The sequence below is a fragment of the Sparus aurata genome, chromosome 9, assembly GCF_900880675.1.
Source record: "Sparus aurata chromosome 9, fSpaAur1.1, whole genome shotgun sequence".
Lineage (NCBI taxonomy): Eukaryota > Metazoa > Chordata > Actinopteri > Spariformes > Sparidae > Sparus > Sparus aurata.
In genome coordinates this window covers 20,661,391-20,684,786 of record NC_044195.1, presented here as the reverse complement: position 1 = coordinate 20,684,786, position 23,396 = coordinate 20,661,391, and the positions used below count along the sequence as shown (strand labels likewise).

Here is a 23,396-nt window from a genome sequence, read left to right as displayed (position 1 = left end):
AGGCCTGTTTCAGATAAGTTGCTCTGGGAAATTCTGTCAGCGTGCAGAGCTCTGCAGAATCAGTGCTTTCACAATCACAACTGACACGTCAGACATTTTATACCAAAAGTACACAGCATCTCACCTCTGTAGATAACAGGGTTATTGTATAGTTAATTCATTGGTGGTAATGAAGAAGACTCATTTCAAGGTGAACCAATTGACTCCATGAAAAACAGTTTATTGACCCACTGATATCACTTATTTCTATACAGAATAAATAGTGCAAGAGAAAAAGATACAGTGCAACGGCATGAAATCTGAGCAACAATACACAACATTCACATACATGACTCCAAAATATGAATCTAAATAATAACTTGATCAAAAGTATATATATATATATATATATATATATATATATATATATATATATATATATATATACATATATATATAAATTATGAAAGCAGTATCACATTTGTTAATATTTAGCAATTTAATATACAGAATGTATATATATATATATATATATATATATATGATATATATATATATATATATATATGATATATATATATATATATATATATGATATATATATATATATATATATATATATATATATATATATATATATATATAAAGACACCAGTCAGAAATTGCACATGGTGATCACTCCTCTTTGGAATGACTGATAAGTCTTTTAGCGATCAATCTCTTCCGTGTCACCTGTCTGATTCTTGGAGAAGCAGATATGACACAAAAGACAAAACAGAAGCTTGGCTCAGCACAGATCCAACATGAGATATAAAGCTAATTTAATTACACTACAAGTGTTAACAATGGACACAGGCAGAGCCAGACGCTTGAATACTGCATTTTCAATATTTCCTATCTGCAATCTGCAACACAAAAAGTCCAGTGATTGCACAGTTAAAGTCGACTAATCATTTCACAGAAAGAAGAGAACAAAAACAGCAGAATAAAACGCTGACAGTTAACATTTCTGAAAAACCACCGATACTCTCAAATTTGTATGTGTCATATGTGCCATATTGACATTTGTGCAATACGTGTCATGTCAGGCTCACATTATATGTATACAACCTGACTTTCATAGCAGCACGACTGCGTTTCAACATTTGTAAGTGTGAAACCACTGGACAATTTTACAGGGACCTTGGAACATCTCCAGCCGTGCTTGCGACAACCTAATCAATGATTTTACACCAAAATATGATCTTTTCCTGAGACTCACCAAGTTGTTTTTGTGCCTAAAAGCAACATTATGCAACTTTTTTTACCTTAAATTAACATCTTCTGAATCACGTGTGAATGGTGTCTCTGTCTGAGTCACTCCGGCCCCCTATCTCTTGTTTCTGCACTATGTAACACTAGTGAGAGGGTCGGATCACAGCGTTACATACATGTTTACTTCAACATACACGTTTTTAACGCAAAACATTTTTATGACGTAATGAGTTTTGTTTGCAGTTAGCAATTACATTGCCTCTGTCAAACTGTAACAGACCTGGGATTTGTATTTACAACAGTGGTGACGCACTCAGGAACTCTGGGAGGCACCAAAGTGCACAAAATGCCAATTTCTACATAATGTTGCTTTAACCTAACCAGAACCGCACAATGCTGCGACAACTTGAAATTGAAAATGTAATTTAAAGAGACATAAAGTTGTAACATATCTGTGGTTTGCAGAAAAAGTACATTGTCAAAATTTATTGTAGAGATTTCTGGGTTGGATATTTCCCTAGAGAGCAACAGGCTACTGTACATAGCTTATTTTCAGGAGGCAACACAGCTGATGCTACATATCATCCAGTAGAACACTTGTACGTGTCAACACTTACAGTAAGCAGCTACGTGGAAAATATGTAACTCACCTTAGCAAACTAAAAACATGAACATTGACTGTGTTACATAAAGCTAGATGTGAATTTAACCCCATGATGGATGGGATACGTTATCCTCACAGCACCGGTTCCACATACACCACACTGATTAATCAGATTCACATCTTTGAATGCGGGATCACTTCACATGATATGAAACACTCCCATGCAGGCCCATACAGGCACACATGGTGTACGGATTGTCCCTAAACCTGTTGTGAGGAGGCTTTACAGGCCTCATTAGGCGCCCAGCTCCCAAATGTGAAGTTATATGTCTGAAGCACGCGTGTAACATCTGCTACTACAAGTAACTCTCAGTAACAACAACAGACATGAGTAGTGTGGGATCATGGGAGTTTTTGTCTCCACTGTTAAACAACCACCACTGCTAAACAAAATCTATCTGAAGTAACTCAGACAGAGATTTTCACAGAACAGGTTTTTTAGTGATGTTTGTCGACTTCCTTCCTCAGTCTCTGGCGTTTCCTCTGAAGTTACCATGAATTAAATTAATGATTTATCTGGGTTTGAGCAATTCTTACAAACATTTAGGATCATGTCAGTCAACAAAATATAAAAGAAAGGTCCAGCTGTTTTTAGACATTTTAAGGTAAAAATTTAAAGATTTACCACCAGTGTCATTAAAAGCAATTGACATGATATACTTCTACATCTGCCTTTTCATCTGTTCTGTGTTTTGTCATTATCCTCTTGTTTTTGTTATTTATCTTTATCTTAACCAGGAGCGGATCTTTGCTTTCATCATATTTGGGAAACCGAACAGAGTCGGGCTTGTTTTCCAGTGTGGATTAATATATTTGACAAATCACTTTTCAAGTTCATAAATGAACCTTTGTTCATTCACTGTCAGAGAGCAGCTCTTTTCAGCAAAATGAAAGCTTTAAATGTGCAAAATTTATAGCAGGACAATTTGAGGACAAATCAAAAGTCTGCTTTAAAAAACATGGAGAGACAACTTAGTTTTGAAAACTAGTCAATCTACATATCTAAGGGGAAACACTCCAAGCAAAATTATTCAAATAATTAATTATTCAAATAACATTTTCTGAAATTAAATTGTATTATGCATAGTGTTAATTTAATATTAAAATGTAATCCTTTGGACATATTTTCAGAACACAAATCTGAAGTTATGATAAAGTCAGGTCCACAATTGTTTTGTTTAATTTTGTTGACATATTAGTGTCCGAGGTTTTTAAAGAACAACTTTTGGATATCTTTTTTTATTACTCCATTACTAAAATGCTGTCAACAGCCTCAAAAAATTAACTTTTGACCTTTAAAAAGGTATGCATTGTAAAATTCATTCCATTGTTTAGACAATAACATAAGACACTACAGGTGAATGGGGTGAATATGGATGAAACTTCCACAGTTGATGACTTACATTAAGACATTTTTTTTTGTTTTCCAAGTTTTCAGAAATGTTCTGATTAAATGATTACGTATGCACATTGGGCTATATAATAAAAGATGTGCTTGTTTGCACACATTTCCAGATTGAGCTAAAATAATAACTTTTCTGTTTATTTTGAACGTTTTCTCTCCACAAGTCTGAAAGAAGGTGTTCTGTTACGGAAATCTCAATATTGATCCATGTTTTCACCTGCAGTCTCTGCCAGAAAAGTTTGGCCTGTGGGCGGCGCAGATAAAAATAATTTTAAGATTATCAGTTTCAGCTGGACTGACAGATAAATCAGAGGATCATCACAAATATTGGGATACATCCTCTGGGAGTCATGAATGTCATCACATTGTCGTCACAGTATTTGGACCAACAGAACAAGCAGCTCGTCACACTGAAAACCTGCATGGATATATTGGGCTGAAGGACCGTTTATCTTCAACGACAAACTTTACAGCTCAAATTATCAGGGACAGTGTGTCATTTATAACAAGTCGATACCAGGGCGACTCATCCAGTATCCATGCGATTGTCAGCACACTACCTACGCTTCAGTACTGTGTTTGCTACAAGATATGGCACAAACATCATCACAATGTGCAACTTTAAGCTTTGGGCACTTAAATGTCTGAGGTAGCAAAATAATCTGTATATACATTACACATATTCTTATTTCATATGGCTTCCTTCAACCGTCTGGTTTATATGGTGTCTATGTGCACAGCAGCAGCCACAGACACCCTTTTACTTTAATACTTTGGCACCAAAAAACAAACTGAATCCGCTCTCTGAAGGTGAACAGTGCAGTTGTGTCCTGCAGAGGGCAGCCTCAGGCAGTTGCAGAGAGCGGTTTCTTCCCTGCCTGCTTCCGACAAGCGCTCCGTCGGTCGTTTTGCACCAGTTCCTGCGCCAGCGCCGATCTGCGGGGAAACGAGTCGATCTAATCTTTGACGTCCTTGATGGCGGACAGCTGGGACACAGTTTTCTTGACCCGCAGAGCAGTGAGTCGAGCAGAAGGGTTGGCGTACCAGCACTCTCTCATCAGTTTGCCCATCACACGCAGAGCCTGGAGAATCATCAAGGACACAGTGTTTTTTATTAAAAAAACAGAATGTCCCTTTTTTTTCGACAGACTGAAGTGTGAGCTTTTTACCTTGAATATAAATACTAAAAGCTTCATATGTATGCTGAATCTCCCACCACAGAGGGTAAAGTTTGTGGAATAACATTTTATTTGGTGGCCCAAAAATGAATAATATGATGTGTCGGAATTACACAAAAGTCTTAGTCCTGCTTCTCCTCTGTTAGATATCAATTTGAAGGGAAATTAGTGAAAGCACATGCAAGCAATAAGAGGCTCAAGTAAAAAGAGCCTGATCTCAGCCTGTGAATCACTCTTGGTCAATTACATGAAGTTGAAGTAAAGGCGAAGTTAAGAAAAAGTGTCAGGTGTGTCATCCCACAAGTGCTGATGTGACTTTGAGTTTTGAGTGTCTTTTCCTCCCAAAACTTACTTTTTTTCCATGTAATAAGCTTAAATGTAAAACAACTAAGCTGACAATAGTGCTGTCAGTCACCGGTGGGGGGAGCTCAAGTTCTCAGTTCAGTTTGTAGGATGGAAGTTTTTTATAAAATAGATTTATTAAGGTTTTTTTTTCTCTCTGTTAATGTGGCACAAAATGATTCAAACATAGTTTTTTTTAACCCCAGTCTTGTAAAATGATACATTTTAATTAACTAAATTACCTTAATGATGCATTTACCTTGTACCTATTTTATAAGCCATAATAAGCTGTATTTGTATCAAATTGGTCAAAAACTGGAAATATGTTCTATATCAGGCAACACAGTATAATTTCGCTGTTATACACACACTATTGATGAGTTAGTCTCATACTATCAGGTATAACTATCTCACATGATCATCAGACAGATTCCTCTTGTCTCACCTCGCAGCCCTGCCACTGGTTGGGAACATTGGGTCTGAGTTTCTGCTCACACACCACCTTCCTCATGTCCTCGACAGTCGGATCTGAAGGCACCAGGTCGTAATAAGGCAGCTGGAAATCTTCGTTAAGTCCTGGGGTAAAAAAAATGAAGACAGAGAGTCGGTTAATTTTGTTTTTTCTTCCCCCTGCCTAACTGATGATGTATGCTGGGTGTCATTAGTGGTGTCATCCGTGTAATATCTGCGCCACAGTTTGACTTCGATAAAAAAAAATGAAGGTGTACGTGTGCGCGTGTCATTTTAAGTACCCCTAACGGAGCATCTTCGGGCCAGTTCCCAGAACACCAGGCCCAGTGCGTAGATGTCCGCCCGCTTGAATGACTCAAAGCTGTGGAGATTGATCGTCTCATCCAGGATTTCCGGGGCCATGTACCTGCAAGGGAAACAGTGATTAAGGCCTAATGAAATACAAAGGCGGCTAGCACTTCAAACAACCTTAAATGATTTGTGAGTGGGTTTGTTGTTGATCTGGGTCCTGTCTGAATATGGAGCCATTACAAAAAAACAATTCTCAGCTCATCACTCTGAACGTAAAGAGAGTCGAACATTACATATTACGTACAATACCTTTACTCACTTGAGTGACACCTGGCTGACACCTGGCTGCCAGTATAATTATCAAAAACGTGAAAAAGAAGAAAAGAAAATATGTTTTAGGTTTTGTGACTTTTGTCCAATGTTATGTCCCCATCGTCTGAGAGAGCTGGCTCACTCCATGTTGTGAACCAATTACCAAATTTGGCCCAATATTGAAAACATGTTGACTTTGGAGCAATGTAGAGGCAGACCACTTTGTAAACTTGAAGTCGAGCACATGAAAATAAATTGGACCTTCACTTCACTTTAAATTTGGTATGTGTAACGTATATGTTGCCTTGTGAAGGTGCGCCAACCTTTTAGTTCCCACTCTGTGGTTGGATGGTATGTCGATGGTGTTGGTGTTGGAGTCGTGTTTCACAGCCAGACCCAAATCTGCGATGACCGCCGTGCCGTTCTTCTTAACCAGGACGTTTTTTGACTTCAGGTCTCTGTGGGCGATGGCAGGTTTCCCTGAAATAAAAAAAAGGCTACATATAAGTTTTATTAGACTTTTATTAGATAATTAGTTTAATTGATGGAAAACAAACATCTGCACCAGCAGGGGCGGTTCTGGGGGGGGGGGGGCAACAGGGGCCAGTGCCCCTGTAACTCTGAGTCCGGACCCCCTGTGGCCCCCCCTGACAAACTACCCAATCAAAATTGTTGAAATTGTAAACACTGTTTTAAGTTCCATTTATCCCTTGTCTGAATGAGGGATTTGTCTTTTTTTCCTAGGTTGTATGTGCCCCCCAACAAAAAAGCCAGCCCCAACCTGGCCCCCCTTTTAAAACTGGTCTAGAACCGCTAATGTGCACCAGTGTTTCGCGGTATTCTGTCATGCCGTATAACATCATATAATCAAATTAACAAAGCCATCAATAAAAACTTAATAAAATAAAGCGAGACATCTAAAAACATGACTTAAAATTGAAAACAGTAACAAACATTTTTTAGACATTTTAGTGGTTAATTGACTAATCATTCAATCAAATAATAAAAATATCCTTTGGTTGCAGCCCTAAATTTCTGTGCCATTATTGTTCGAATCCCTAGATAAGATGTCAGTAGGCGAGAATTCATGTTCTTCAGTTACTTATGTGATAATTCACCCAAACATGAAATTTCTCATTGGCTACTCACTCCCATGCCGATGAAATGTCAAGTAAAGCTTTACAGCAAAGCAGCATTCTCCTAAACAACTAAGGTAGTTCGGGACTTGTTTTAAAATGCACATTTATTTGAAAAGACGTTATTTACAACCTTGATGTGCAGTCAAGCTTGTGCGCCTACTTCCGATGTGCTGCATGCTAATACTTTAACTTAGCAGCTACAGTGAAGATTTCAGTTTTAAAAAGTGTGTAAATAAAATCTTTTCAAATCAATTAAAAGGGATCACTCCAGACGAGCTGTATGGTGACTTTTTTATGTTTTTCAACTAATCTTGATCTACAGTACTTCAGTTATTTAGGAGAACACTGCAACACTGTCTTGCTGTGAAGCTCCAGAAATGTTTTGTGGACTACAAAACTTCACCTGAGTTTCTGTCGGTATGAGGGTGAGAAGACAATGAGTGAATTTTCATTTCTGGGTGAACTTTAATAGTCACAGCCTTACCCTGCGTGCCGATGATTTCCATGTGGAGATGTGCCAGCCCACTGGCTATGGACAAGGCGAGGATGATCATGCCCTCCACAGAGAGCGTGTACCTGTTCAGGTAGTCATACAGGGAGCCGTGCTCATGGTACTCTGACACCAACCAGAGCTGAGTCCACGAGCCATTATCTGCAGCACACAGCGGATTATACAGTCACGTGTCAGAATGTTACCACATAACTATAATAACAGTGGACTTGATTATGTTTGGATCTGAATGCGACACCTTTGTTATCAGCAGCAATGAAGCCCAAGATGTTTTCATGTCTCAGCATGATTGTCTGATAAATCTCTGCCTCGCGAAACCACGACCTCTCATCTCTGGAGGAGAAAATCTTCACCGCCACGTCCTCTCCTCGCCACTTCCCCCGCCACACCTCCCCGAATCGACCCTTCCCAATGGTCTCCTGCAGGACGATGGTCCGAGCTATAGTCCGCTGGACCAGCAGAGGCAGACCTGCGTGACACAAAATAATGATTCCCACCAGCAAGACCATGAGCTGATATTTATTTGTAATCATTAAGTTGAAGTTAACACAGAAAGAATCAAACATTCTGCTCTTACCTGAGCCAGAGCCCGAGGTGCTCATGTCGTAGATCAGATCCTTGAGACATTTGTCAGGTGACATGAGCATCTGGTCATCCAGCGGCTCCTCTGGGTCCTGTTTGTGGGCTCTGCTGTAGTCACAGCGGCGGCCCTGCGCGACAAACACGGCAAGCAGGATGCCCACACACGCCAGGCAGGAGGGCACCAGGATCACCACAGCGAGCTGCAGCCTGCTCCAGCCGGGCTCTTCTTCCAAAGGCCTCTCTGATAACACACACAAACACACATCCAACATGAGAAGGTAGCAGATATTGTATATGACTGAATTCTTAATACAAAGGATAAGTAGGATGAGAGGTCATCTGTAGTTATGTTTCATCACTGAGCTCTCCATGATTGTTGCACCCTCTGGTGGTCATTGGTGATAAAATCATTAAGTGGTTTTCTAAAGAGGACAAAAGCGACTGCTGAACGTGCTGATGTACCATTTCACAAGGACACATTTCTGACCTTAAGCTCAGCAGAATTAAGCCATGACCCTATCAATGTTCTTAAAATTAAAGAGATAGAAAACGTGCATGTGGCGGACACAAAGTTGTGTCCGACCATAAATCTCAGTAATTAAAGGTAATAAAGAGATTCAGCAGCAGAATCCTCCAGTGCCAATTCTCCATAACGTGGAAATCTGAATATAATTAATATTTTTTCTCATGACAGGCTTCTTCTTCTTCTTCATTTAAAATAAGCGATACGCTCTGATCAGAAACAGGTGCATCACTCCACCTGGTAATAAAACTGTGGGAAAAAAGAAAAACAACGTAACCTAGCATTTCTATCTCTGACCTTTAGTCTGTCTGTGGGTGGACAGAGAAGACCTGGACACTAACAGAAACAGGAGAGTTAGTGGATGCTGTGATAATGTGTGATTTATAGACGTGCTGGGAAAACAGTGCACGGGGAACACTGGAACAGCATTACACAATTACTTTCATTAAAGACCGATTAGTTTCACAATGGTTTAATGATCTATAAAATGTCAGAATTGCAGTTAAAAATGCTCATCACAACTTCCCAGAGCCCAAAGTGACGTCTCAAGAATGCTTCTTTTGTCCAACCAACGGCCCAAAGACTCTGTACGATCAGAGAAGAAGCAAAACCAATCAAACATTCTCCAACAAACACAGACGTTTGAATTGTGCCGCAGCTGTTTTTCCTTGTTTGGAATTGCTTGGAGATGTTTGGTGAGATTCAACATATTAGACCTTTGTTTGTCACTTTGATGAAGTTTGATGATATCACAAACAATATCCATAGAAACGCAGGATGCACATGCCCAGTATTAGCAGTAAACTCAACTCAATCATATTGCCTACATGCCAGTGTATTTCACATGTGGACTGTGACCTGAATAAAGCTGCATTAATCAAAACCACAATATGGCGAAGTGAAATATCCCAAATCACAGAAGCTGCAGTTTTTGGATAAAGGTAAAATGTGTGACGGCAGTATTATAATGGAGTGCTGTAGAGCTGCAGAGATGTCCTGGCTTACAATTCTTGTTCTCCAGATGTAATAAACATGTTTGTTTGTTTGGTACAGGCACCAACAAATGTCACATCGACATGATTTCATCAGCTGTTTTCAGAGAAAATGAAAAACAGTTACACGAAAAGGATCATTCCTATGAATCGTTCGCAACATGTCTTTTTGTCATATGAAGTCCTAGACTGATTAGGCTAGTCTGATTTTTACTTTCTGTAAAAATGCGAGACACACAAGCCAGCAGAGAAGAAACATATATATACATATATATATATATATATGTGTGTGTATATATATATATATATATATATATATATATATATATACATATATATATATATATATGTGTGTGTGTATATATATAAATATAAAGCTGACAATCAAAATCCTCCAAAAGTAAAGCAACAACACAAAGCAGGTCAAGCCCAAAAAAAAAATACAAATAAAATACAAATTAAAAGCAGAGTGCAAACCAGGAAGACACAAGGAATCAAAAGCCCGAAACACACCATGAGGCACCGTGACAGGGTAACACAGGAACAGACTCAGGATGATCTGACCAGAGGGGAAGACAAGGACTTAAATACAGAAGGGTTGATTAAATGATAGAACACAGGCTAGGAGCAAAAAGGGTGGGAAAACGGACAAAGGGAGGAAGTAGAAAGTGAGAGACGACACAGGAGGATATAACTTAAAAAAAAAGAGGAAATAACAGAACCCAAACTAAAACTATGACACTTTTCAGTTGCAAAACCATCAGTCGCTCTCCTGGGGAGACACAAATCCCTGTAATTAGTACTCGATGCCTGTAAGTGGTGTGACCGTTTTGGGGAGTCTCTAAATTACAATAGATTTCCTCTCCGCTCTCCATTTTGAGGTCAAATGTTTGACATGTTAAATTTGGTCAACTGCTGATTAGTGAGTGTGCCATTTTTCAGCTTTACTTTCTACTAATTGATGAATCAACAAATCAATGTGGCAATTGTGGCATAGCACCAGAATTAAAAGACAGGGTTTCGGGGAAATACGAAGAACTATGTCTTTTAAACATACTCACGACCATGTGGATAATATAACAATACAGACTTTTTACATCTGTGGGTCGACAGGCGCATAGAAGAAGACTCTGGCCACAAAAACACGACAAAAAACTAAATCAAACAAATAAACACAATAACCTGATGAAGGTCTGTGTTCTGAAATGTTTTATTACATGTTTCCCGAGTGCAGGTGAAGAGGACAGCGTGCACACATTTTTTCATTCTGATTCTTACAACACAGACTGAAAAATCAAAACTCAACAAAGTTGTTCCATGTCCCTTTACCCTCTTCATCCACATCAAAATCCCCAAAGCGTGAAATGTCCTCACCACGAGTGTGACCTAAACATCTGCAAAAGGCTAAATGTGCAAAGCAACACATCCTGAACTAAACCACAGTTTCCTAAGACATCTTTGGCCTTTTACCTAAATACATCTCTGTCATGTGTCCAACTGGAGCTCAGCAGATATGTTGCAAAACAAGACCTCCTCTCCTCTGAGCAAGTGGCGACACAAATTTCAACCGTCCTTTGACTCTGAGGTGAGTTGTGCTGCGCAGGTCGGGGATGTAATCTCAGCAGTCATATCACGTTTTTAAGTGTTTTTTTGGCACCACATCCAAGTACATGTTTGAAAATTGACCACAGATGAACCCAGGCACTATCAAAGTCCACAGAACCAGGAAACCATAGCATGAACCGACGCATTTATGCATCCGTGTACAGAATAAACAACAGAGTGGCCGAGCTCACATGCTGATATTTAGCAGAGCAGTGGAACAGATTGATTCTGGTGTCCTCATTCACAGTCAACACCATCACAGCCTCAGGCTGCAGCACTGACCCATCTCATCAACAGTCTGCAGCACTTTAAATCTCCTGCATCACCTCTACATTTAATGAAAGTGACCACTGTCTGACTGTGCCATCTAACTACTTTAAACAAATAAATCAGTGGAGGGGGAACACTTAGTTTTCGCTCTTATTAGGTGTCAAAGATTATGGATGGGCCAACACTGCGTCCACAGGCGCATATGCAGCAGCACCACTAAATATGAATACAGGTGACGGAATCTGCCGCAGATTTTCTCTTTAGAAGAATTGATGTGGTTGCCACACTTGAATGGATCTGTTTTCTAACTTCCCAGGTCTGTAACAGTTTGACAGATGTAATTGCCAACTGCAAACAATACTCATCAAGTCATAACAATGTTATGTTTTGAAAACTTGTATGTTGAAGTAAACATGTATGTAACATTGTGATCCTACCCTCTGACTGAAGTTACACAGTGCAGAAACAAGTGATAGAGACACCATTCACCCTGTTAACAAGACATTAAACCATCAACATGATTTAGAAGCTGTTATTTTATGGTTAAATTCTATATAATCATAATATTTTGTGCATTGGCTGATATCTTTACATATATTTGACTGCTTTATACTACTAATCCTGGGTGGATGTTATGTTATGGACTTGACTGAACTCACATGTGTTGCTTGCTGTTAATGATTATCGTCAAATTCTTCAGTAAAAAAATGCAAATTAATTAAAAATGCAATTAATTATGGATGTAATATAATGTTTTACAGGTTCCCATACAGCACGGTACGCTCAGTCAATTCAAGTCTCATACTCTGTAATCAATTAATTTACAGAGACCCAACATGAACAGGCACCTGCCGACAGTGTAAGTAGTCGGTGGCAGGCCCAACATACCAACCCAGAGATTCAGTATTTAACGATCTGGGAAGGAGACTCAACAATCGACGATTTTTCTCCAGGAACGATTGTTGCACCTTCAGAGCTGCACTCATCAATATATTCATTTGAGCAAAGTGCCAAAAAACTATTCAAATGGGTACAGGCTCCCTCATGATGACTAACCCACTCTGCAGCTCCACACAGCTCTAGTGAGAGTTTTAACATCTTCGGTCAGTCGAACTGCTCTCTCAACCCCCTTCTCTCCAGCCACTTAGCACCAAACAGCGGATAGACTTTGTTAGAGAATAACTGGTGAACAAAGTGGAGATTTAGCAGCTGAAACAAAGGCTTTTTTTTTTTTTTTTTACTCCTCATGAGTCAATGGAAGCCTAAAAAACAAAGCTGCGAGGAGAGCGACTTATTGCTGGACTAGAAACTCGACTCCATCAGACACTACCGCTGCTCCATGTCCATGACACGTTAACCACATCACCTTCACAAGGACATGATGTGTGTTTTTCAGCTAGTCGTGGAGTTCTGTCCCTGATGCCAAAAAAGTGATTACTGCAGCTTTAATAAATCTGATTCACATTCTTCCTAAATGATCCAATTAACACGGTGCGTTAAAACAAGTGTTTCGATCACCTACGAACCATAACTGGAAGTATACTTAAAACGTCAATTAGTGCACGGCAGCAATGTAACCTCTTTGAACCTCTGTTGTTCTGACGTCCCGTTGTTTCTTTTCCACTGAAATTTCCACAGGTGTAAGTAATCCACCATGTGCGTTAAGGCCAACCTCAGCCCAGCGGACACATGAGAGGCTTTAACGTGCAGCAGGACTACATGGCTGACAGTATTTATTTATAAATCGTGGGAGGGGAGGGAGGGAGGATCACACACGCCGTCCCGTTGCCTCGGCCAGATTTGTTATGTCACAGGATCTAGTAGGATCAGCATCCACGTCGTCTCGCCAGGGCCAGAATGAGTGGGAAATCCCACACAGACTGGGCTGGTGCTGCTGTCGAATGAAAACTGTAACTACTGCACAACGTGACATGGAATGACTGTCTGGGGCGGGAATGAATCCGTCTTTACTTAATATGTTTGTTTTTTCTTTCGCCGTTACAAGTTAGATATTCATCTTTACTGGTCTAAATTGGACAACATTCATGAAACAAATAAATAAAAGACAAACAGACATAGATGCAGGATGGCATTATTTCAGTAGCGCCTACCTGGGTGTAGGTGCAGAGTCTCGTTGTTGCAGAAGTCGGTGAAGCAGCAGTTCCTCTTGGAGACATTCCTGGAGCTGTAGCAGAAGACCTGGCCCTTCATCTCGGAGGGCGACAGGCACGACTTGACTGCCTCCTCCTTCCCGTCGATCAACATCACAGAGTTCCAGCAGGCGCCGTCCGCCGTCGTCTCGCAGGTGTTGTTGGCGCACAGCTGGCACACGCACTTCAGGCCTGAAACACATGGAATTGCTCATTGTGTTCAGATAACCACTTTCAACAAAGTTCAATCAATGATTCGTAAAAGATAAAACCTCTAAGGGTCAAAATGACACCAGTTTAATTCTCAAACTGTCAAGCAGGATTCTTCTGTTATGTAAGAAGGTCCACGCTCTTAAAAGGCCCGACGTGGAGGAACCAGAGTAATGCCTCTTAGTTTAACACCCAGATAATCTTGTGTTCTACTTGGAGCTGCTGTCATGCTTTGTTTGATAAGACTGTGGGTGATTGATAAGCAAGGCTGCACTGCTTGCTTGCTGGAGAAACCTAGAAACAAACCCTTAGAATAATATACGTTATTCAATGAATCTATTTATAATATAGCCAGTAGGTTAAATAATTAGGTAAGTAAAGTTCTTTTTACGATATCCAAGTATAATCATATTATAAAGTTGTAAGTTACTCTTAAATGTGACCATTGAGACCATATGTTCTTACAGTACTAAGGGTCAGTATGTCACCTTATTATTCCACTATATGGTTTATCCTTGTTATGGAAGCCCAGAGGCGCCATTTCTTTCTTTCTTTTTTTTTTCTGGTCATCCATTTTCTAAGTCTTATCTAAATTATTTCCTGTGTTTATGATTTGGGTCAGGATCTAAGATCTGGTGGTACAAAACATTTTTGCAAGGATAATCTTAAATGCTTGTTTTCCATTTGTTCAAATTCTAGTAGAATATTATATTTCTTCATGGGTGAGTGGAATTTAGGTTTTGGTTTTTTGTCACGATAAAAATACATTTTGTGTGTGAATTTTGTTTTCACGATAACTTTTTTCTATACAATTTAATTTATTCATTTATTTTTAAAGAAATCCATATGTTTTCACAAATTAAAAAACATAGGAACTTATGAAGATTATCCTGGCAAAACATTTTTTTTCGCACCAGATCTTAGATCCTGACCCATATCATAAACACAGAAAATTATTTAGTTGTTTTAATTTTTTAATTATTTAGCTCCAGACTTTGTAAATGGATCACCAGAGAAAAAAAAGATTTCTCACTTGCCCCTTGAGGCTTCTGCACCTTGCATTTGTCATTTATCAAATAACCTTTTTTTTTATTAATTATGACATCTAAAGAGGTAAGTATCAGTACATTTGCAACCCATTTTTGCCTCATTAATACTGACAGTCAGGAAGTAAATGTCACTCATATTGCAAGAGAGACATTATGTGTATGTATCCATAGAGCTGGAGTGCAAAATGCAACCCAGGCTTTTTTGTGAATGTACCCAAGTCAAACCTTTGTGTAAACGAATAATTACGAAAAAAGAGCCGCTTTTTTTTTTCAGGTCAAACTCATTTTCAATGGGAGTGCTACTGACACGATACGATAGTATCAAAATCGCTATTTTTAAAACACTAGCCCCATTCACGCAGGAGAAGACGCATAAAAGTCACAGCTGCAGTTCGCCAATTCTCCGCTGATGGTGATTCACACATTATCGAAGCATCTCCACCTTAACGACGAACCGGCGTGAATTCACACAGAATAAAGAGGCATGATGGTACACGTCATGATGATGACATCGGTGTGTTCTCAAGGTGTTTCCCTGGTGTCCCCCTGTCAATCTAACTCCCTCACTCGCGGAACGGAGTTCACTGAAGTCTCGGTCAGGAATGCTGACCGTCACAGTGATTTATTTTCATCACAAACACTCGGTGAGTCTAAGTTTTTGCCGATGACAGACACTGTTTTTCGGGCCGACGAAGAGTCTGTAGGACGGGTGGTAGGACGGGCGGGAGGACGTATATCTGTGGTATTTTTTTCCTCATATAAATTGCCAAAGACAGTTACAGTTACTACGCACCCAAAAGCCAGTGTGAATGGGGCTATGAAGGCTCAACACAACATGATACTTTTCTCATAGTATCATCAGGGTCTCTACACATGAACATGAGCATTGAGAACATTGTTTGTGTACACAGAGTTTACTAAAAAGAAAGTTTTTGAACAACTCACATTAGCAGTTGCATGTTCCACTCGCCGCCGTCCTGCCAGCCGAGAAGTATCGATTTCACAATGCGATGTAAAGGGAAGGAGAGTTAAGGTGGAACGCTCCTAAAGCTTAGTTCCATATAAATGCACGGATAATTAGTTGTTCTGTCATTAGCGAAAACCAATATTGACCTTGAAGTTGAAAAATGAGCCAATGCTAAAATCAAAAGCCGTAAAAGTCACGTGAGATATCGCCTCCAGGTTACATCACATTCTGAGATCGATACTTTTCGGCTGCCATGACGGCGGCTAGCAGAACAAGCAACTGCTAATGTGAGTTGTTCAAAAACGTTCTTTTTAGTAAACTCTGTGTACACAAACAATGTTCTCAATGCTCGTGTTCATGTGTAGAGACCCTTGTGATACTACGAGCAAAGTTTCATGTTGTGTCGAGCCTTCTTAGTGTTTTAAAAATAGCCATTTTGATGCTATCATAAAAGTGCACCAAGCACTACCATTGAAAATGAGTTTGACCCAAAAACGAGAATACGGTAAATCTTAAAAGTGCCTCTTCATCTTAATTATGCCTTTAAACGAAGGTTTGACCAGGGTATATTCAGAAAAAAAGACTAGGTTGCATAGTTGCAGAGTTTTGCTTTAACTCGTGAACCCTAACTCATGATTTGACATATATCTAAGTTTTTCAAGGGGCAATTCCAAATCCATATGCTCGGATTTTTAAGGATAAGTTTACCCAAAAATAAAAATTCATTAATTATCTACTCACCCTCATTCAGATGGAAAGTTTCAAATTCATCAAAACAGCGTTGTAGCATTTGTCTTAACACCTGAAGTAGATGGGTACTTGCTTAAAATATGAACAAAAAAAAAACAGCTGAATTGCTGAAAATTAAAATGTGTCTATATTCAGCTTGTCCAGTGGAATCCAAGTTTCCAAAAGCCCTGATTTTACAATTTGATTCGGAAAGACCTAATTTACAGTCTTGACACACAAGCTAACTGTTCTTGCCAAGCAGCTACAGTGAAGACTCTGGCTTTACACAGGGTGGAGATAGCGTCTTCTCAAATGAATTTGGGATCTCGGTGCTTTCTAGAGACTTGGATTACACAAGCAGACATCGTTTTATGTTTTCTTTTAGTTACTTTTTTTTTTTTTTTTTTACGTTCTAAAACAAGTCCCCAACTACTTCAGTTGTTTAACAGAATGCTGCAGCGCTGTTTTGCCGTAAAGCTCCAGAAATGTTTTGTGGATGACGAAAACCAGCTTTTCAATCTGCTTGAGGGTGAGAAGAAAATGACTGGGTTTTAATTTTTGGGTTGAACCTGACATATCAAAACACACTAAATCTTGCAGTGGTGTCTTTGACCCCTTGACACCCAAAAGAGAAGTTGAGCAATCTAATCACGTATACTGTTCACGTAATACTCTTTCCAAGAAGGAGAAAAACATTCATAAATCTTTTTCCAGTACTTGACAGATATGACCACGCATTAAACATTTCACAACTGGAAGCAACAACATCTGTAGCCTTTCGCGAGATGGCAGTCCAACTCCTGCAACTGGAGCTTAAATCTAATGTTTACGGTCTGATGCATGAAATCAGTCGTTATGTGTCTTTTCACGTCCGAGGTTTGAATGAGATCTGAAGATTTCTAGTGCTTCAGAGCTGATGAGCAACTCAGGAAGGAGGTTCTATGACTCAAATGAAACATAGAGCAGTGTGTTTCATTTAATACAACTCGAAAAGAGAGCAGAATGGGGCCATGGGTTGATCCCTGGGGAGCGCAATTAAACTTTACTACTGAATAGATGGAAACATTTGAGGAACATCCCTGAAACAGATTGAGTGTTGCAGCTCATCAACCCAGACAGGATGACAAGTACTTCAAAATAAAAGGCAGGCGCTGTTATATATCTTTAAGTCAAGACACCCCGTGCGAAACAAAAATAACTGGATCTGCTCTCAATACTATCTTACGTCCCTTTTCTGTTTCTTTGTGCACTGGAGCACTGAAGAAAGGCAATTTTGTTCCACTTTACACTGAGTGCTATACATGGAGGTAATGTTCTTATATCCATCTGTGATTACTGAAAATGCAATTGTTTTTGAAACAGCCAGGACTAATCTCTCCTGGAACAGCTGGGCACTGTATTTTTTGGCAAATGGTGCCTTCCCTGCGACTATTTTCAGTCAAACATTAAAGTACATTTGGTGATTTAGTGAAGGAATGTGTTACCCAGCATTAGTATTGGACATTTATTTAGGATTATTGACATATACAGTATAATACAGAATATCACCAACCTTTTAAATAGCTCTCTATAGTTCCCCCCTGGAATGAACACAAACCTCTTGACAAAAAAAAGAGATCAAGACTTCAGTTCAGGGGATGCCTGACTGAAAAAATTGCAAAAAAGATGGATTTTTTTCCTAGCGAGTACTTTGGAGTTGCTTGGCAACAACTCTCTCAAGGACGATGCTCATTGAATGAAGTTTGAATATCCTGTACCGCTGTCACTGAGGTTAAATGTGGCTGGTTGTTCTGTTTAAGCTTTGTTAAAGCAGACGACCCATTAAGCATTAGCGTGTTTGAGTTTAGTCGCTTACTTAATCACATACGGTGGCAGTTAAGTAATATACTAAAAATACAGTGTTTTGCCATGTTGGAGCTGTTTTCCACCGAGAGTTTCCATCTACTGCCCGTTTCTGGTTTCCCATGTAGTTTAGTAAGTGTACTCCCTGTGAAGGACACTTGGGACTTACAAAACAATTACATTCATTGTGTCATCTCACGGCTTCACCTCCTTCTCTCTTCCTCTCCGCCTCATTCTTTATGACATACATCAAGCATCCAACCAGGAGAGTCCCCTTACATGTGACTTCCCGTTCATTAATCCCTTAAGGAACACCGTTCCAACATAGGAACACCCTTCACTAAACGAACACCCTTCGCAAAAAAAAAACCAAATAGTTTTTTTGCTAAGAGTTTTAAGCATCTGATCTTAACAGTATATACTCACTGTTGGAAAGCTGAGACTGTCGTGATTATTTTAAGCCCAAACACAAAGGAAAAAAGTTATTTCCAGACCATGTAATAGCCTTCTCAACTCACCATGACACAACATTAGAAAGAGCCCTCTACCGCGAGAAGCAAGAATGCCTACATAACTTCGGAGTGCTCCCTTTTTACACAGCTACAACGTCATGCCACAATTTTTTTTTTCATAGTTCGCCAAGAGTCCATAGAATGGGAATATCCATGTCATTTTTACCCAAAACTAGCAACAAGTGTCGAACAAACAAGAAACCCCGGGGTCTTAGCTTTCATTTGAGACCAAGATTATGTTTCTAGGTAAAGGGGTTCTCAAGTTATAAGCCTTTGAATCTCAGTAGGCGCTCTTGGAAAGAAAGGACCCAAGCAAAACACACAGACATGCCTTTAGAAAACAAATTGTGAAAAATAAATTTTTTAGTCTTTTGACTTCAAATTTTGAGTTTAGCAAGCTGAGACCTGTGGCTATGGCCTAATTGTGTCTGCTGTGTCCATAGACATACCTGAGCTCTTATATCTTAGTCAGTTTATTGACATTTGAATTGGACGGAAACCAAAACCTGTGTTCCAACCTCTGTAACTCTGTGTCAGTATGTCATAGAATCACACTTACACTTCTAGAAAAAAGGGTCTCATCCCTGAGTCTCAAACTATGTGGGAGCTGTCATGCTTTGAATTTCGGTATGTCGTTTTGGAAAAAGAACTTTAAAATGGGGGCGTTCATTAAGAGGTTAAGGATTGTCGTCTGCAGTGAATGAGCAAACAACAAACATTTAAAACATATTAATAACAGTTGGAGCTTTGTGGTGCGATACATGCAGGCTGTATTTGGGATGATTGTTTTGGGGTCATCGAAAGGCATCGAGTACTTCTTTTTTTTAGCGACGTGGACGCAGTAATGGAGATGGAGCAGTTATCTCAGGAAAACATGTATTACACACAATAAAAAAGCTGAATCCCATCAGTGACTTTGTGGAAGCTTCATGCTGTTTCAAATCAAACACTTCTGCTTCTTTCCACAAATCCCGGAATGTGTGCATGTTTCCTCATTCTCCAAAGATGTTTGTATGGCTCTGCAGCTCTAAACTCTGGAGGAGATGTGCGGAATTGGGGAGGCGAACACACATTTGTATACAATGTATTTACTCCTAGACTAACCAAATATGCATCGCTGAGAGTCGGCAGAGACTGAATTTCTTCAGTGAGATGCTTGATATGCTTGGACCAACTGTTATGTCAAACTGTTAACTGATTACTCAGACGGAGCTCCAATTTAAAGTGAAATGCAGTGAAGCTTTTTGTCATTAGCACCAATGAGACAGACTGTATGAATTTCCTTTATTTGAACTCTGGATCTGATACAGGTCCTGATACGGGCCAGGGACGACCGCCTCAAGTTACTGATCGACTTGATCTGCTGATTATTTTGTTGACTCATCATTTGGTCTGTAAAATGCAAGAAAGTGATGACATGCAGTTCAAGAAAAAACTTCAAATTGCCTTCTTTCAAAATATTTTTTAAAAATATCTTTCAGTGTGCTGTCATCTCTGACAAGGACGAGCAGCGAGTTGTCACACTGGAGAAGCAGAATACCAGAGAATGATGTGTGGTGTTTTTTTTTTATCAGAAACGAGTAATCGATTATCTTACAGTGACGGATTCATTGCCTGTCGACGAGCCAATAAATGAATTGGCCAACTGATTTGGCATCAGTATACATCCATAAACCAAACTAGTTCATAAAACAAATGGGTAAAAGTATCAGGTTAATATCTCAATAATGTGTCAATCAAAAAATGGAGCAAAAAAAGCAGCTGCAGAGTTTTAACTTGTGCCTTTAACACTGACCCTAAGATCTGACAGGAGGAGGGGAACGAAGAATAAAAGTGACAATATTCTACACATCTCTTAAGTAAAGTTTAATCTGCAGGTCTGCCAAACTGTTGTTTCCGCCTATCAGTCACTATTATGAACAACTTAAAAAAAAACATGGTCTGTGAATATCTACTGTCCCACAGGTGATCTAACCTGGAGACACATGCTGTTTGTAATTTCCTTTAAATAGCCCACCTGCTCTTTGCATTTAAAGCTTGATCGAAACACATTAAGCCTTATAAAACATCTATTATTAAGTAGGCTAATTTATAACTTTTCAGAGCATAAAGTTGAGTCGAGTTGAATAAACTTCATTTCCTGGTGTTGGGAGACACAATTCTTGAAAAACAGCGTGGATTTGCTCCGTCAGAAAACAATGTGGGTGTCCACTCATCATATCATACCGACAACGTGCATCAGAGACAGTTTAAATAACTCACTTAAAAGCCCTCAAAAAATGATGTAATCTACTTAATGAGTGCACTTGATGAGCGCGGTGCAGCCTGCAGAGCGAAGTCTGTCACTGTACCTGCGGTCAGCTGCGCGACGGACAGAAGGATCAGCGCCGCCTGAAAGCTCTGCCTCCCGGGACCGGTCATGGCCTGAGCAGCATCTGCTCCGTGTCCGGCGGGTTCTTTTTTTTTTTTTTTGTTTCACTCAGAAAACAGAAAACACAACATCACACATCGCGGTGAAGTCCGGTCGTGCCACGCAGCCCCGCACACAAACGCCTCGCAGTTGAATGAAGGGGGGGGTGGGCTGAACTGTGAAACGCACACAGCGCTGTCGCTCCGCCTCTGTTGACTGGGATTAGAGGGGATTAGAGCTGCAGACCTCTGATGAAGACATGTGAATGAGAGCCAGAGGGAAAGTGTGCAGCACATCCAGTTAAGAGCTGCGCGTCCAGAGAGAAAACACCTCCTCCCCGTCCCGTCAGCGTGGACACGTCTTCAGCTGCTGAAGATGTCACCACATTACAAGTGCGTACATCAAAGTTATGCATATTAAAGGCCTTTTGATCCATTTTATTTTAATCCAGAGTTTTTGTTCGATGAGAAGTACAAACAACAGCCAGGGGCGCCTCCACAATTTGTTCACAAGGGGGACCAGAAGGGGCCCCTGAAAATAGTTTTGGGGGACGGGGTCTAATTTTTAAAATCATTTTCAATTCTTGCTTTACAGTAAATAAATAGTTTCTAATGTAAAATACCCGATACAAGACAAAAATTCATTCATGGCAAGGTGCCAACCAGCACATCAGGACCAGTTTTAGGTTCAGTACCTTGCCCAAAGACACTTTGACATGCAGACCAGGGGAATCGAACCAGCGACCTTCCGATAACAAGATGTTGGCTCTACCCATGAGCCACAACCGCCCAGCATGCTATGTACTTGCAATTTTCAAAGGAAGGGGGGCATTCGTAAATGCTCCTCAATGACATGAATTTAAACACAGACAGTGAAAAAATTTCCGTCTTAGTATTACTGGATCTCAGTGCTGCGTTTGACACGGTCGACCACAATATACTACTGGGCCAACTGGAAAACTGTGTTGGACTCTCTGGTACATCACTAAATTGGTTTAAGTCCTATCTAAATGACAGAGACTACTTTGTGTCTATGGTAATTACACATCTGAACGGATGAAAATCACTAGCGGAGTACCCCAGGGCTCCAATCTGGGCCCTCTTCTATTCAACATTTACATGCTCCCTCTAGCTCAGATAATAGAAAAACAATTAAATTTGCTACCATAGTTATGCAGATGACACATACATTTATATAACCATATCACCAGGGGACTATAATTCCACACAAATGCTGAGTAGATGCATTGAACAAATCAGTGATTGGATGTGACAGAGTGTTCTTCAGTTAAACAAAGATAAGACTGAAATAATTGTTTTTGGACTAAAAGTCTCTGCTCAGCTTCAGTCTGTAATTATGGACTCAGACCTGAATTTCAGCAGGGACACTAAGACAATTACAAAGTCAGCCCACTATCACCTTAAGAATATATCCAGGATAAGAGACTTATGTCTCGGCAGTATTTGGAGAAACTTGTCCACGCATTTATTTTTAGCAGACTCGTCTACTGTAATGGTGTCTTTACAGGACTCTCTAAAAACTCCATCAGATGGCTTCAGCTGATTCAGAACGCTGCTGCTCGAGTCCTAACAAGAACCAAAAAAGTAGATCACATCACTCCAATTCTTAGATCTTTACACTGGCTTCCTGTCTATTAAAGATTAGATTTCAAAATCCTGCTCTTGGTTTATAAAACCCTAAATGGTTTTGGGCCAAAAAAACTTCTGATCTGCTGCCGCGTTATGAACCATCCAGACCTCTGAGATCGTCAGGTACCGGTCTGCTTTCAGTCCCTAGAGTCAAAACTAAACATGGAGCAGCAGCTTTCAGTTACTATGCGCTACATATCTAGAACAAACTTTGTGAAAATTGCAGGACTGCTCCAACTCTCACCTCTTTTAAATCAAGACTAAAAACATATCTGTTTACTACCGCTTTTAACTGAAGCAATTTCAAGTCTTTGAACTGCACTGTGACTTTTATTCTACAGTCTTGTCTCTTTTAAACAT

The 23,396-nt window shown here is 39.8% G+C and overlaps 1 protein-coding gene across 1 annotated transcript; it reads right to left on the bottom strand.

Annotated features, from left to right (window-relative positions):
- Positions 1 to 628: 628 nt before the first annotated feature.
- On the bottom strand, positions 629 to 22,490 carry acvr1c (activin A receptor type 1C). Its single transcript, XM_030429016.1, has 9 exons — positions 21,329 to 22,490; positions 13,630 to 13,860; positions 8,124 to 8,369; positions 7,785 to 8,015; positions 7,520 to 7,687; positions 6,220 to 6,376; positions 5,575 to 5,699; positions 5,268 to 5,398; positions 629 to 4,384 (listed from the first exon to the last, which is right to left on the bottom strand). The coding sequence occupies exons 1-9, from the start codon at positions 21,396 to 21,398 to the stop codon at positions 4,259 to 4,261; spliced, it is 1,485 nt and encodes a 494-aa protein (XP_030284876.1). The 5' UTR covers positions 21,399 to 22,490; the 3' UTR covers positions 629 to 4,258.
- Positions 22,491 to 23,396: the final 906 nt, after the last annotated feature.